We start from the raw sequence: 17,133 nt of genomic DNA on the forward strand, positions 1-17,133 counted from the left end.
TGACACCACAGAGAGTAAGATCACAACCTGTGTGGGGTGATGATGGGGACAACAGGGACTTCTCAGACCACAGAAAGAAGTCCTCACTGTTTAAGCAGCCAACAGACAACTTACACACGATTGTGTAAGTGGTGAGGCGGATGCACAGGTTTTTGTTTTCAGGTGACTGAAGCTCTGGTTATCTGTGACACTTTGTGAGATAAGAAAGACAGGGAAATCCAGACACATTCAGAGAGGAAACTGATCGGAGGATCTGGATGCTCATAAACTGGGAAAGAAGATTGCGAGTTACACAGACTGTAAGATGGAGACAGTGTTTCCCGCAGATACTTTACAAAGTAACTAAAAACTATGCTGTAAATGATGGGAGTCTGGGTGCTGTTTTAGTCTAAGACTGGTAGGACAGAAAGCAAGACAATGAATCCACAATTTACAAAAGGATACTTTTTCTTTATTCTAGCTGGTTGCTTAATCTTGAAGGACCCTGGGGTTTAGCAAAAGGCCTTTCTTGGTTCTAAGTGGCAAAGAGTCGTACTGGTAGTTTTTAAATTTGACTATGCCCAAGAGTCCCCTCTGATGCTGATTATGAATGCAAATTACAAAGCCTTTGTCACGCCCCTCCTGATTATCACCCACAGCTGTGAAAGGGGTCCCAGAAACCCTTATCTGGGCAAAGAGGCCAAGGGCACCTAGTTTACAAACCATCCAGGAATACTGTGTGCAATTTGTTGAGTGTAATTAATGGCATCTAAAACTCTCAATCAGGGCCAAAGGGATGGCTTGGTAGTTAAGAGCACTGGGTACTCTTGCAGAGGATCCGACCTATGTAATGGCACAAAACGGTTTGTAACTTCAGTTGCAGGGAATCCTATATGCTCCTCTGGCCTAAAAGGGCACTGCATGCACATGGTACACACATGTACATGCAGGCATGCTCATACACATAAAATAAATATATCTTTTTCAAAGTCTCAATAAACTTCATGTCAAATTAGCTCCTGAAAAAAAAAAATCCTCCCATACTCTCCATATAGACACCAACAGTACCTCTCTTTCAATAAGAATAATTATACAACCAGGTGCTACCATTTCCTCATAATACTGAACTACTACGACTTTCAACTGCTCTGAGAATGTTCTACACACTAGGGGCTTCACTCAAGGCCCTCTTTCCGTGTCGTGAACACTTGTGAAAACAGAGCTAGCTCCATATACTGTTTCATTACTGTGATATTTTCTGACAGTGGGATGGATTCTTCTGGACTATGCCCCCCTCCGAGACAGACTGTGCCCACCACTGTAGCCCACAGAAACAGAAAGCACAGGTTTCCATGGAAGAAAAGTGACGTTCAGGGCACAGTTCCCTTAGGCCCGCCTAGTGACTTCAGCTAACACATTTAACAACTCGATGAAGAGGTAGAAGAGCTGACTCTGCTCAAATCAGCAAGGTCTGCCGTTGTGGCTGTTTGTTTTGTTTTCATGCTTCAAGATGTCTCAGATATAAACAAGATGGTGAGAGAAAGGAACAACTAACCCAGGGGGTTCACAGTCATCTCTAAATGTGGTACCTGCTGTCTCAGTGCCAGGAATGCAGGCTATAACTCAGCTTTTGTGCTGCCCCACCACTTTGGGACCAGGCAGGAGTCTGGTAGCATCCTCTGTCCCTAGTCTCAACTTCCAGAGCTTCAAATGCCAAGGGATGAACTAGAATGTGGAAAGCTAGACTAACAGAGAGGCATCCCAGGGGATGGTTTCTTCAATAAATCCTCCTCCTCTACAGAGAAAGAGCCTTTATCTGGGACTGCTCTTTTCTCCTGGCCTAGGGTCAGAGTACACCGTCGACACTTTTCAGGATTTTCTTAGCTAGTTAGTTGCTCAATTACAGAACTCCATTATAAATCAAGTAGGAACAGTTTCAGTACGACCATGAAGATGTCAAAGCAGAAGTGAAAATGAGACTGAACTGGAGGATGAACTATGTATGAATGGCCCCCTAAAAAAAGAATTTCCCGCTCTCCGTGCTTGGCTTAGGTTCCGGCGACATGGCTAAACGCACCAAGAAGGTCGGGATCGTCGGGAAATACGGGACCCGCTATGGTGCCTCCCTCCGGAAAATGGTGAAGAAAATTGAAATCAGCCAGCACGCCAAGTACACGTGCTCCTTCTGTGGCAAGACCAAGATGAAGAGACGAGCCGTTGGCATCTGGCACTGTGGCTCCTGCATGAAGACAGTGGCTGGTGGGGCCTGGACCTACAACACGACTTCTGCCGTCACAGTGAAGTCTGCCATCAGAAGACTGAAGGAACTGAAAGACCAGTGAAAGTGCTACCATTTGATGATACCCAAGCCTACTGCAATAGTGCACAGCCAACTAAATAAATGGGTTAATTTACGTAAAAAAAAAAAAAAAAGAATTTCCCCAAATGGAGAAATGGCAAAGTCCTACCACATCTGGTGCAGACAAAGTAATCGGTGATAAACTTGATCTAAGAAGCACTGACATTACCAACAATGAAACCAGCCCAAAGCTTAAAGATTAGATTGCATTTCCCAGAATATTCCCACCGACACTTTGGCAATAAGAACTACATCCCTGTGCTGTTAAAAATCCACCAAGGAAAACCACCTGATGGCTCTGCTGTTGCTGCTTTCGGGCGGAAGGACTGCAGAGCTCGCCAGTCCTGTGGTCATGTCAGCTCGTATCTTGGAGCCAAATGGAGCATTCTTGTTCACGAGAATGAAGGAATGAGGGTTCCTACGGCAGCCCGAGGTTATGAACGGATGGTGATCTGTGAACTAGCTTGTTGAGACATACGTGGTGTTTGTCAGTGTGCTGTGGGCAAGATAGGGAAAGCCACGTGAACAGAGCCAGGATCCAAGTCGTGGCATTTTTTTTCTTTTTTCTTTCATGAGATTGGAAAGATCCTGCAGGATTTCCTGAAAGTAACATCACCAGATAGCAGTTCTCACATAGCTGCTCCATGACTGTGCCTTCAGATATGTGGAGTCTCCTCTGCAGGAAGAACCTGACTCCTAATTACCAGGGTGGGAAGAGCCAGGAAGGCCTGAGGCAACAGAGGAGACTCTCTCCCTGGGAACGGAGATGCAGGGAGCCGCTAGAGTGAAGAAGAACAGCTGCCTGCGGAGGGTTGGAAATGCATTCAAACTATTTTCAGACGGCTTGGGCTTCACAACATCCACGGAGTATTTTCCATCTGCCTTTGGTTTCTCAAGTCATTGTGGCTAAAGAAAAATCTAAGCCAAACATTTCTAACTTATCAGGCCTAACGAATCCAAGTGCTGCTTGAGAGGACGAAGGGAGGGTAACAGTCCACGGGACAGGGTTTGCTCGGCTCTACGAAACTCTCCTCTTTCTAAAAGACTTAAACTCAGTCAGTTTCCTCCTGAATAGCAGTGTTCTGGCACCAGTGAGCAGTGTTCCTAGGTTGTCCTAAGAAATCCAGGGTCCAGATCCACTGAGGAACATCATACAGTACACCATTAGCCAAGACCAGAGGGCTCAGAGTAGGTGCAATACTGGTGTGGGTTCCTTTTCCTCCTCAGATCATCTGGGAGGACTCCTGAGAAGTCCCTTCCGGCCCTCTCAGCCAGCTTCCTCTTTGAGACTTTCACTCTCTAAGCTCCTTCACTGGCTGTAGTTGTACCTGACCATTCAGGGTTAGGCCAGAGGTGGTCTCTGGTGAAAGTACATCTACCCTGCTTGACCAACACTGTCTGACCCGGCTCCTCACTCTCTCCAAATGGCTGGCTTCCTGCTCACTGGGGGAGTTGGGACAGGCTGCTGTGAGGAGGTGAGACCTGGCCCTAAGGTGAAGCAGTTGTGGAAGCTGTCCCCATCACACTTGCTACACCCACGCTTCACAACCCTAGGAACAGCTGTTATTTTCTTCATGCTTACACACTGAGAAACTGAGGCCCAGGCTTCAGAAGAAGTGTGCCGAGTAACAGCAAAGCCAGACTTTGGTGTTAGTGTCACAGCTCTGAAAGCCTATACCAGGAAGGACACACTGTAAGTCAAGATGTGACCCCATTTACAGCCCCACTTCCCTTTCTTCTCGCTGCAATGTCCTTCCAAGTATTCTCTTGCTTCTACTTACTGGGTCTGTCTAGCTCTAAAACTCAGACTCATTTTGCCTTCCCAAATCAATTAATTCCCTACAAGCATCATAAAGTGTTTGGGAAGGGTTGCAGTACAGGTCCAAATCAAGGACTTGATAAATCATAACTTTACTATCAACCAAGTGCACAGATAAAAGTTGAACATGTTGAAGGAAAAAAAAACCTTCCAATTTTGTGTAATCTTCAGAGATATATTTGCTTTTCTAATTCTCCACAGGACAGAGTCATCCTCAAATGGACTGACCAGTGATGTCAGGTCAAGAAAAGCCATACTAAGCTACTCATGGTGGCACATGACTATAATTCCTAGCTTGTTTGCTGGCAAGGACCATGAAATGCCATAGAGTTGTGGCAATAAAAATGGCTACAGCCGGTACCTCAGCCATGAGGCTGGAAAGCTAAGGAATGGGCTGGCTCTAGCCGTCAAAGCCCCGGCTTTAGTCCTACTGATGTGGATGAGCAGTAAGATAAAGAGTTCAAGGTAGCCCGGATTGCATATTCCAAGGTCTGGCCTGCAGGTTAAGACCCTATATTTACCAAACAAACAAAAAAAGTAATGGTGTTAGGGCCGTTATTATCATCAGTGAGCAAACCCTTTATGTATAGAACATATTACTGATATACTAATATCTGGATCCTCAGTTGTCAAAATGGAAATGCTAGGGTCAACTTCAGTGACTTACGAAGATGAAATGAGGCCCATGTAAATATTTAAAGCCAGGCCTGGCACACAGAAGTGCCCGGTAAAGGTTCAGTTTCTTCTTGTCCACATCAGTATAATTCCCTAAAAATGCAGAACCAGGAAAGGAACTTGTGCTGCCTCAGTACAGAGACACTGAGTCCTTTAATCCCTGATGTTTAAGGGGAACAGGTTTACCTCTAGGTTTCCTGGCACCGGTCATTTTGGAGGCTTGGTCTTACTTAAAAGGTAATGTTCACTCATTGAACATTTACCGAGCAAGGACAACGTGCTAGGTTCTGTAAGAACAGAGAGGATTCAGGGCATCTCAAACCCAACTAAGCAAAATAGTGAAAGAAGGCAGAAATAAGAAATTAACAGCAGGGCCAAGATCTTGGGGTGCAGAGGAGCCAATTACATGAATTCAGAAAAACCAGAGATGGTCTCTTATGGAGGAGCCATTTTCTTAAGTCTACAAGAATCTTCAAAAATAGTTCAAGACAGTTCACCCAGTAGAAACAACATAAACAGGTCCCGGAGACATGAAAATGTCTGGATAAAGGGCAAAAGGAAAAGGTTGACAGAATCTAGTGTTCAGGCATAGGTTTGGTCGGGGGACAGGCTGAATAGGAAGAAAGCAGAGCTGACCTCTGGTCTAGAATGCTAAGTGCTTAAAAGAGCTGAGGCCTAAAGGCCGCCTGAGAAACAGCCACAGTGAACAAGGGAACTGGATTCACTGGGTGAAACTTCTACAGAATGATGTGGGTATGTATGCCAAGACATCCCAAGACAGCAGAAGTGGTCCCCAGGGCGTCACATCTGAATACCTCCGATATCCATGCTAACCGGTCAAGCACTAGAATGAACAGGAGTCATCTTCCCCTTCTAGTGGTGGGTAACGCTGTGGTACCTTTTAAAGTCAATGAATAATGACCGGCTTGCAAAGGCCTACTAAATGCAGAACCTCTGTAATCTGCTGAATGAAGCAGGTGGCTCAGTGGGGAAATGAGGTCTGCCAAATCTCAAAAACACAGCAGGGTACTAGGTAGGGAGACGAATACCCATCACCTTGAAGGGCAAGGGGCAATTTGGATTGGGAGCCAGGAGTCAAGGAGGGCTTGATGTAGAGTCTGGGTCATTCAGCCAACACAGGAGGCATGGCGGTGAGACAGTAGGGTCAAACACCCACTTCTGGCTATCAGAGTTAGAAAAGAAACAACCACCCACCCGAGGCAGCTCTAGAGTTTCTTCTAAACAAAGGGCGGAAGTAAACCTTTTGGTCTAAACAAGCCCGTCCCAGAATCCCTAACATGTTATTAAATGTAAAATAAAATACCCAGAGAACAATGAATTTCTGGGTTAACTACTATCTCTGTTTAAAATACATTAAAGAGCAGAACACAGGCACACCAGATGCTTTTAAAAATGACAACAGAAACATCTGTTTATCTCAGTCAAAGCCACATTTCGTCAGGCTGCCGGGAAACTGCCAAGTGGGTTCCTTGCTGAGGCTGAAGGACAGACCGGAGAAGCGAGGAGCCGGCGGAAAGGGCTGCTCCGGGTAGGAACCTGCTTGCTGCCCACCTCACTTGGGGGCTTGTGAAGGACATGGCAGGAACAAGGGAGAACGACCTGGGCCAGAAACCTATCATTGCACCCTTCTCCCAGGCGCCTCCGCCCTGCCTTCCCGAACCTTCTAAAACTGCAGCCTGGAGTGTGTTGTAATCTCTGGGCAAAGGCCCCGGAGTCACTGACCTCCTTGATTCTAACCCAGATTTGATGTGGGTTCAGCAGTGAGTCACTACCCCCTTTTTCACATCTCCATTTCCTCTAGGAAAAACCATCTGTCATTCTTTCCTATCTTCACACGGAAGGTGCCTGAGGAGGTTAAATCAGCATCTTTCCAAGATGCACTTTCAACACCTGCACCTCCTCACCTTGACCACGGGGGGCGCTGTGGAGACCTAGAGGTGTGGTTAAGTGGACCACACCTGCTCTTCAATCTTGGGGAACTCCCTAGCCTTTAAAACATGGAGGTCTACTCAGGAGAGGCAACAGCCTCATGGGGCAGCAAAAACTACCTACCTGTTTCAGCTATTAACCGTGTTTTAATTTGAGGCTTCTCTCACCTAGTCCGCTCTTGAAGGAGGGGAATGCAGAGGAACTCAAGTGTAACCACAGGCAGGCTTCAGAAGGAGTGTTGGCCACAATGCAATAAAAAGCGGGAATTAAAGTCTGGTCTGCTGTGCATTAATGACATTATGGAAGGCAAGAGGTCCAAGCCAGTCTTTATCCTCCAACCCCCCTTCCTCTCTGACACATAATTCATATACAAACATACACAGAGAGTCTTTCAGGAGAGACGATAAGAACACATTTCAAAGCAAAGCTACTGCTAATATTCCCCTTCGTTGGGCAGTTGGCCCAATAGACCAGCAATCTGTATGTACACTGAAAGACAGACTCATAATTTGAATACCAAGTCATGTTTCTCAAAACCATCACGTCATTGGTAGTCATTCTACATCCCACAATTTCACCTGGAAAATTACTGGGCTACCAGAAAAGAGGAATTGTTTAGTATTAAATGTTTAGCCTTCCTGTGAAAGAATTACAAAGGATATCTAACTGTGATATTTCCAGGCTATATACTTCCATCCACTAAGAGATATAAGCCAGCATGGCTACCTACTTCCTTGGCTTGTGCAGGTTACAGATTCCACTCTTCATTAACACAGACTGAAAAATCCAAGATAACTCCTCTATTCTTTTTTTCTTATGTGCTGACTGGCATATGTCCGATATTGACTGTCATTCCTAGTAAACGAGAGACCCAACCCTGTTGCTGAAGGTCAGTGAATGGGAAACTTGATTGTCTCTCATATATGAGTTTCAATATTATAGTCATACAGTATATGCCATACAAAATAGCCTAATCCATACTCTATTCCGATAATTCTCTATTTGATGATTTTATTTTAATATCTTTTGATCGTAAAGATATTCTATTTTTGCTATTGCTATTGCTTTTAAAACAGTACCCAAGCTAACCACCAGGGAGTAGTGGCTTCCCACCATGGGAAGCTGGATAATTCTCTGGTATATGATAAGGCTGCCCTCTTCATTATGATAGGATGGAAGACCAGCAGCAGCACCCCACCTCCGGAGGAAGAAAGCTATTTTCAGACGTTGCCACAGCAGAAGCTTGTGGAGTAGGGAGAGGAAAGGGCAGGACCAAAGCTGCCACAGTTAGACCCATAACATGGGCCTGCTTTCTTGAGAGGAAAGTAGAGAGGAGAAGCCAAGCACGTGGTGAACTCCTGTAGTTTCAGCTCTGGGGACGATGAGACCAGAGAGTCATGAGTTTGAGGATATCCTAGACTACATGACAAGTTTAAAGCCAGCGTGAGCTATATCATGAGACCCATATTAACAAAACAGGGCTTGGGATATAGCTCAGGAATTGCTTCCTTGCCATAGGAAAGCCTCAAAACCAACCAACCAACAAATAAAATTAGACAAAAAAAAAAAAGAAAGAAAGAAAGAAAGAAAGAAAGAAAATGACTTCTTCTTTCCCCACCATGTCTCCATGGGGTTTAATACCAATTTAGATTCTTCTTAGACATAATAGAGTCACTTTTTCAGAATTTCTAAAGCCCTGCACAGCATCTTCTGGATAGCTGTACCTTGAACTTCAAAGGGAATAGTCAAAGTGTTTGACATCCACTAACTACTGCTGGGCAAGCTATCAGTAAACTCCAACACAGCTCCACTTTGAGTCTTAAACTAACAGAATGTGAAAAGATCAATATGAAGAAATGCAAAACTAATCAGATCCCTTCTTTAAATGTTGACATAGTATTATTTATACCCCATAAATACATTCTTGGCTAAAATTCATACTAGGAGCTTGGCATCTGGCCAGTTCTATTAATATCTACTTTATTTATACAGCACACTTGGCCAAGGATAATATTTAAGACAAAGTATGCCTGAGGGCATATACAATATCTCTTATATTTTCACTTTTAAATCTCCACATTGCTAAAAATATTGAGTTTGAACTTTATAAAATGTCCCGCAAAGGGCTATCAACCATCTGTGGTGATATATAGTCACCAAGTACAATCAGGGCATATTTGTAATACTTGAGTTGAAGTCACTCCCTGAACACTAATAAGATGGTGGGGGAAAGGAAAAGAAAGAAGAAGCAGTGATCTTTCCCATGCCTTCCTCTGTGCACTTGTGGCCCTCTTCAGATTCACTGCACGGCACAGCAGGCACACGCCCCACAGCGAGAGCCCAGTCCCAAGCTGGGCAGAAAGTGCTGAGGAGGGAGAGAGGGAAAGCTGGCATGGGAGCCGCTCTGCTCGTGGCTACACTTTCAGTTTTCTTTTCTTTAAAAATACAACGGAATGATCTTCTTTCTTTCTTTCTTTCTTTCCTTCCTTCCTTTTTGGAAGCTCTCACTATATCCCAGGACTTTTCAGCCCTGGAAAGTCGGTTAACCTACTTTCTATAAAATTATCCACAGTGCCTGCACAGTTGTGTTGAATCTACTATTAATATGACATTCCACTTCTAAGTGTCTACACTGAACACAGGTTTCTTAAATCTCTATTTTTTTCTGTGAAAATATGATAGCACATGTGTGTATATATATAGTGTGTGTGTGTGTGTGTGTGTGTGTGTGTGTGCGTGCGCGTATGCAGTTTTTAGGTTTTCATTTATTTGGAGGTTCAGGGATGGGATAAAGATGAGAATCCACACATTAATCTTAGATGATGCTCTCGAATCTTCCTGATAAACCAGGGATGTTTCTAATATGCCCATGACCGTGGTCCTGGGTTGTCCTGTCTTGGCTCACCTTCATCCATCAGACTTAAGTGATTGCTTGGCAAGTCCTTCCACACCTATGCAATACGGTCTTGGCAAACATCCTGGCAGCTAATCTGAGTGTTTGCATGTAAACACTGAAGGAGGAGCTATTCAGCCCCCATATAACGTCCCTGACTATCAGCCCAAATATTGGTAGAATCAGCACACACATGCAGGAGAAAGCTAGCTGACTCAAGCTTTCGAGCAGCCTCAGTGGTTCTGGACTAATTACAATGAACTCTCTTCCCTAGCCTGGCTGTGGCTCCACCCCAAATAAAAGCCTTACTTCCCAAGGGGGAAAAACAGGGCCAGGGCGGAGTGTGTCACCACTGTAGTGGGTTAGGACCATAATTATGATAATAAAATCATCCTGCCGGGCAGGCTTCCCTAGGTCGGTTACGCCATGAAAGAACAAGAAACGCTCCAGGATAAGAAAAGTGACCAGAGAGGAGGGTGGTAGACACTCTGAGGACACCAAGTACAAGACAAGGCAAGTCGAAGAACCATGGCTCGTCAAACTAAAAATAAATATTAGAAGAGAAAAGCACCACCCTGCAATTCTAACTTCTGGGATAAGATTACCAAGATGGCTGCATTATCTATTTAGGCAAGACACCGAGGCTTCAGAGAGGCAGCCAGCGAGGATATAGGGCATGAAAAGGGGAGGAGAGAAAGGGCCGGCCAATGAAAAGTTTATGACGGGACTTGGAACACAGCCTATGGTGAAGTTTTTATTTTTTCTTTTAGGGTTTCTTCCTGGTGTTTAACCCTCTCAGGTAACCACTCAATACTGTCGCTGCTGAGATCGCAATCTCCCCCCTCCCTGTTTTAAAGAACTCTGAAATAAAAAACACATTAACAGTACTTCTTCCCTTCCCCCCCAGAGTTCCACAATAAATCATTGCTACTGTATGCCAGCTGTTTTGAGGATACTGATCGCAGGGAAACAGGATAAAAAATACTATTTTTTAAAAATCAGCTGTCTTTCCTAGATTCGATTTCAGAATGCAAAAGAGTCCCCCCTGCTTAAGAAAGTGCTGGAGCAGACGAGTTCAGGTTGAAAAAGATGCCGGAGAAGCCCCTAAGAAAACGACCTGCTCTCAGCCTAGTGAGGGCTAGCTAGAAAAACAGACCGGGAAGTGAAAGCTACTTCAGACCAGTTAGAACCGTATTTTTTATCCTTTCTGCTCTCCACGTGAGGTCAGAAGGGGACTTGGCTACACGGTTTTGCTAGGGGAGGGGTGTGAAAACACCTAAGACAGCAACAGAAGATGGAGGATTTAAGGGGTTTTCGGTGCCCCCTCCCCACCAACACTCCGCGCGCGTTTGGTGTTGGTGATGCTGACATTCTTAGGGCAGTGAGAAACAATAGCAAAGACTTGGGGAACCCCCAAATATGTCAGTATGGAAAGGGGGTACCTTTGGGAAAGCTAGTTTGGAGGCACTTTTTTTAACTCTTTGTGCACCGGTTGGAGGACACCCCCCACCCCCCACCCCACACCAACCCAGCAAAGAAAACAAGTCTATTAGGATCCCCCTAGCCTAAAGTCATAGGGAAAGCGCTTTCCTTTTGACAGAAGGGAGCTGACTCCCTAGTTTGTGGACCAGAGACTAGGGAGAAATCCAAATGCCTTTAAAAAAAAAGGACTGGGGCATTTGGGGGAAAGGGATTATAGAGAGAAAAAAATAAAATAAAACGTTAAGGTGAAGTTGCAAACCTGCGGATCTCTATCCTACAACAGGAAAGGAGGTGGAAGGAGCGAAGGACAGAAAGGAAAGGGGACAACTGGGACCTGGGGACCTGGAAAGGAAAGGGCGAACGCCTGGGGCTGCTGTGGGGTCTGTGGAGCTCTGGGCCAACCTTAGACTTGGGGATGGAAAAGGCGAAAACCATGGAAACTATACTTACTTTCGGAGGGGAAGTGGGAAGGCATGTCGATTTTATAAACCTCCTTGGCGTAGTACTCTTCGTCGCTCCGCTCGCGCTCGCAGGCGGCTGCCCTCCGGCTTGCCTTTTCCTGCAGTAAGTCCCTGGTACTGTTGTATATGGAAATCACCTCCGGGGGGACCTCGTCCGGCTCAGGATAGTCTTCCGGGGGGCTGGTGAGCTTCAGCTTGCTCAGAATCTGCCCGCGGATGGCCTCGATCCTCTTGCGCATAAACTGGTCCATGTCGAGGGTGCTGCAGGTAGACAGGCTGAGCGCTACCGGGACCAGATGCAGGAGCAAAAAGGTTCTCAGCACACAGTAGTGCATGTTTTTAAAAGGTGGAAACGTTGCTGCTGTTGTTGTTTAAAGTAAGAAAAAATATAAAAAGAAACCAATAATTCTCAGAGCGGATCAGGTAACGTTTTGTGTTTTGTTTTGTTTTGTTTTTTAATGCGAAACTTTTGCAAAGCAATCGAAAGTCAATGCCCAATAGAAAAAGGTCTCTGACTGGAATTCCTTTTAAAAAAGAAAATGCAGCGCGTTCCCAACGTGGAGATATTAATATGCGATGCTCAAGGGGAGGGGGCTTTAAGGAGTAAGAAAGGTTTGTTTTTTCCCCTGGAAGGGAGGGGGTGAGTGGCTCTGAAGTAGAAATAAACTTAAAAGAAGAAATGGAGTTCAGTGTGTCAGGCTCGGGTGCGGAGTGGCGGATCTGAACTCGGATCCTTAGGCCAAAAGGGAAGAGTCCAGAAGGTCCGGGGGCTGGCAGGAGGCGCTCAGGGCCGCAGGGAGCGCAGAGCGGCGGCCGGGGCTGCTCCGGGCTCTAACTGAGATGTTCAAAGACCGAGCGGCTCGGCCCTGCCTTCCACACGTGTGTGGATGAGTGTGCGTGTGGATGTGCGCGCGCGTGCGTGTGCGCGCGCCGAGGGCGAGCCTGGCGAGCCGCGGGGAGGCAGATGCGCCCCGGCGCCGCTCTCTCGGGGACTCGGTGGGGGTACTGTCTGCCCCGGAGATCCGCCGAGGCCCCGGAGCAGGCAGCGACGATCCTGCTCCTGCGGCCGCGCTGTGGCCTACACCCGGCTGGGTCGCTCCACGTTGCAGCCGCCTGCAAAGGGGGTTAGCCTCCAGCTCCGTCCTGCAGATCCTCCTCCTCTTGCTCCAGGCGGCCACGGGGCGACAGAGATCGGTCACCTCCTTCACCCACTGTGGAACAACACCGCCTCCTGGGCGCCTTGGCTGCGGGACGCCTCGGGGACTCGCACCCTTTCCCCAGCCTCTCCTGGCTCCCCGCAAGCTTGCACTTTCTCGGTTAGGGTAAGACCGTACTTGCGACCCTAAAATAGACCTCTGCTGATACCTATTCCTCTCTGCAGCCGGGTTGCTCCAGAACGGCGGTTCCTTAAACCCTAATGCTTCTGCTCCTCATCCCTGCCGCCTGCCCTAAGGCTCAGAGCTCCCTGCTTGTTCTCTCACTCTCTCGCTCTGGCTCTCCGGCTGGCAGCTTTGGCAGCTCCGCTCCCAGCAAACCTTCAGCTGCCAGCAGATAACATCACGATCCTGCCCTGAGCAGAGATTTATAAGTGCTCCCCAAACCACGTGTTTGCCTTCAACAAAGTGACGCGCTAGGATTACAGTCAGAAGTCCTCTGTTACTAAGACCACGAGCACTCGACCGTTGAGGGGGTGTGGAAAAGGGGACGACCCGTGGAGGAGGGCGACTGGCAAGGGAGATCTGCAGCAGTCACCGCGATCACTGAGGACTGTCTGTGTAGGGTCAGGTAGCTAATCACCTCATTTCTCCACGGTGGGGCTCATTCATTCGCAGCCTCCCTGATTTTATAAGTCTGTTTACATCCTAGCCTTGTTTGTCTGTGAACTAGCAGAAGGCAGATGCACCTATGCCACCCAAAGCATGCTCTGTTTCACTGCTCTGAATAAGGGGATCATCACCTTCGCGTGAACTCGCTTCTTGTATGGCTTTCTCCTTTCTTCCTAGACGGGCATTATCGACCGTCTTCATTCTGCCCACAGCACACACCTGGGAGACCTGGATTTTCAATGTTTGATGTCTACTGTTACATAGTGCTCCTAGCCTGACGTTTTCTACACCAACCTGTCCAAACTAGACTGAGACCGGAATCGTTCTTGCCACTCTTCCTTCTTTTCACCTTTGGTCAAAGTCAACATTTCAATTTTAGCAATGACTCTGTGGCCACACTGACTAGACAGATAATTTAAACTGGAAACTGTTGATCATTCCCCCAAAGTCAAGATCTCTGTATCATTTCCTGGTTCAGTCATTTCCAAGTTCAAAACAACCCAAACCTTTAGGGATGTATGCAGGAGATGTGTGTGGGAGGGGCTACATTATTAATAGAGGGAACTGGAGAAATAGTAATGATAGTTGGCATACATTAATACAACAATGAAGAGTTATTTATATTCCTCAGACAAGGAGACAGAGGCCATAGGAAGTGACATCTGTTATGGCAGAGAACAGGAAGTGGTGGGCTGGACATTGCAGGGAAGGCCCGTTGCCAGGTTGCCCGAGTTCTCTCTCACTATGCAATTCAAAGAAACACCAGTCCCTGAACGTCTGACAAACAGGGATTCCGAGGTCCAGTCAGTGAGTGATGCAGAATAGCCTACTGCTCTCTTACAGAACCAAGATTCCCACCATCACCAACTATGTTCTAAGAATCCTGGGGAAAAGTTCCTCTCTTATCACCTGCCCACCCACCTTGAGCACAAAATTCCTCTACTCCACTGACCCTGTAAAACCCTGGAATGAATGGATTGTTCCAATATGCACCTAAATGATCCTGAAAACTATATAAAAACCACCATCATTGGCAGGCTTCTTTCTTCAAGGTCAGGTTCAGATGCAAACAGGTTTGTCGGGGTTAGACAGCCATCTATGACCCTGTAAACTGAAGCTGACCTGATCAAGGGCTTCTGTGTGGCTGATGGTTTCATCAGTGGGAGCCATCCTGTGAAGACAGGAGTGCGAGCTAGGGCTACAGAGGTACCGAGGGCCAATGTCATTTTGGAATGCAGTGGTTTGGGGCGTGGGAGCTAGAGCTACCTAGGGCCAATGGCACTTTGGAATGCAGTGGTTTGTTGGGGGGGTGATGCCAAGATAATCTGCTGAGCACCTAGGGAAGGCCTCCCCTGAAGCCAGAGAGCATCTCACCGCATGCTGACCCTGACCAGCAGGTGTAGGTGCATCTTCGGATGAGTGGATGCGGATAAGGGCACCGGCAGAGCAGCAGCAAGTGCCTGTGTTAACATGTATGTACCTATTCACAGAGACATGAACCCTCCACCATCAATACCCACACTCTTGTCCATGGCAGTTGGCTGAGCAATTACAGCTCTAGCTCCCGTAGGCCTGAGACGGGACCTCTTCCTAAGAGGCTCCTTACATTTCCCCAAAGCCCAGGAGGTGACAGACATCTTCTGGGCAGGTCAAGCATAGTGACCCAAGTCAGCAGCAGAAAAGGAACCCTTTCTGCCTCACGGCAGAACAGTTCTCAAGAGCTGTGCTGGTCACCACAAATGAATACCGTCCTAGCAGCTCTAAGGCCTCTGTATCCCCACACACAGAAAACAAAGCCACATCTATCTAGGCTGGTGTGTACTCAGGGCTCCATGGGCTGTCTGGTAAGAGCACACTGTGTATAGCATTGTGACTCCCTCGGTGCTCAAAAGGACCACACGTTCCTGTCACCGTGGCTTGTGAACCTGAATTACTCAGAGGCTCTGCTCATTTCAGGCCTGTGGGAATAGGACACATGCACAAGACTATAAGGGGGAGTCGTTATACGAGGCTTAGAGAGTGTTAACAACAAAGACGGAGCCTGGTGTCTGCTCGTTAGACTTTAGCTGCCTTGTCTTAGCCTGTGTCCAGGACAGCCATGGGTCACTGTCAGGCACATCTACGGTCTCCATTCTTCATCAGGAAGAAGCAAAGAATGGGTCAGGGAAGGAGTCGTATGAATCTGCTACATGGACACACACACACACACCTTGTTTTATGGCATTTGCCCCTCTGTAATTGTAGACTAAACAGCTAAAATCACACTTTTGATGGAATACAAACTTATATCAGAGTTCAGTTAGGCATTCGACATTAAAGGTTTGGCTTCTAGGCAGAGGTTGAGGGGTGAGGAAGCAGCTGTTTCAAGCCGCAGCCCTGACTACTCACTAATGGGTCTGTTATTCACCTCAGTCATGTGGAGTGCCTACAAAACAAAGCTGCTCGTGCCTGTCCTGGAGTCTGTCTCTTGTTTCATAGCAACAGTTCGACCTGGGGGCTCTTCTCACCAAAACAAGAGGAAAAAATTATTCTGAAAGCTTTCCCAATGCCTTCTAGCATTAGAAAACAAAAACAGGCAGCGGGGGGGGGGGGGGGGGTATATGAAGTTGCAAAACATTTTTTAAAAATTATCAAATTTTGACAAGTTTAAGAATAATCCTTTTCCATTGTTACCTGTAACTTTTATCTTTACAGTTCTTTATGTGTGTGCATGCATGGCACACCTGTGAAGGTCAAAACATAACTCTCCTACTGTGTTATTTTCTTTCCACCATTTGGATTCTGGGAATGGAACTCAGGTCACCATGCCTTTACCCCCGCAGCCATTTTACCGCTCTATGAGTTAATCTTTGATTCCACAATTTAAAAACATGCTTGATCTGTATTAGTCCCCTCCCACTCAGGATCTATGTACCTCTTAATAAACAAGTTTAACTGTGGCCTAATGAGTTTTCTGTAGAAACAAAAAATAATAAAAGGAGTCAAGAGGCTCAGTCAGTAAAGTCCTTACAAACTTCAGGACTTTAGCTGGATTCCCAGCACCGACATAAAAGCTGCATACTGCAGGGTGCATGTGTAGCATCATCATGGGGAGACAAGACAGGAGGCTTCCTGGGGCTTGCTGGCCAGCTGAGACTGTACCAGTGAGCTTCAGGTGCAGTGAACAACCCTAGGTTAAAAAATAAAATGGAGAGTGGGGGGGGGCATCATAGAAAACATCTGACACCAATCCCTGGCCTGCAGAGAGAGAGAGAGAGAGAGAGAGAGAGAGAGAGAGAGAGAGGTGTGTGTGTAGGAGGATACCAATAATCTATTACTATTTTATCTAGCACCTGTAAGTTGATCTCAGTAAGAACTGATGAGCCAATGACAGGAAACACGAAGAGGCCTTAAAGAGACCTGTAGTGGAAGGAGAAATGGCTAGGTTTAAGAGTAAAAACAAAGAAGGGAAGAGCCCAGGCAGCCTTAAAGAACTCATCAGTCTGTGCTGCCAATGCTCATGACCCAGGCCACTGTCATCGACCAGCCTGGAAATAGCTCATCAAGAGTGCAGGTACCGGGTAGCTGGGGCTGTCTCCCTCTCCAGCCTTCTCTAACATTTAACTATGCCTCTAGTTTCTTGACTCTGGTGAAATCCATCCACTAAGACAGCATTTAGCAAGTGGTGTAAGCACACAATACTAATCCCG

The 17,133-nt window shown here is 46.7% G+C and overlaps 2 protein-coding genes across 4 annotated transcripts in view; one reads left to right on the forward strand and one right to left on the reverse strand.

Moving 5' to 3' along the window:
• Positions 1-13,151, reverse strand: part of Tgfb2 (transforming growth factor beta 2) — an 81,484-nt gene extending 68,333 nt beyond the window's left edge. For all 3 annotated transcript variants that reach the window (XM_041635341.1, XM_041635342.1, XM_041635340.1), the window contains exon 1: positions 11,608-13,151. In XM_041635341.1, the coding sequence (XP_041491275.1) occupies positions 11,608-11,953 (346 nt within the window). In that variant the 5' untranslated portion in view covers positions 11,954-13,151. The remainder of the gene's footprint in view (positions 1-11,607) is intronic.
• Positions 2,009-2,349, forward strand: LOC121435843 (60S ribosomal protein L37a). The gene has a single exon (XM_041635343.1). The coding sequence runs from the start codon at positions 2,043-2,045 to the stop codon at positions 2,319-2,321; it is 279 nt and encodes a 92-aa protein (XP_041491277.1). The 5' UTR covers positions 2,009-2,042; the 3' UTR covers positions 2,322-2,349.
• Positions 13,152-17,133: the final 3,982 nt, after the last annotated feature.

The sequence above is a fragment of the Microtus oregoni genome, unplaced genomic scaffold, assembly GCF_018167655.1.
Source record: "Microtus oregoni isolate MIOR12 unplaced genomic scaffold, Mior012 000047F_ref0000412, whole genome shotgun sequence".
Taxonomy (NCBI): Eukaryota; Metazoa; Chordata; class Mammalia; order Rodentia; family Cricetidae; genus Microtus; species Microtus oregoni.

Coding starts and splice junctions, on each gene's coding strand:
- LOC121435843 (XM_041635343.1), top strand. CDS start 2,043: ATGGCTAAACGCACCAAGAAGGTCGGGATCGTCGGGAAATACGGGACC.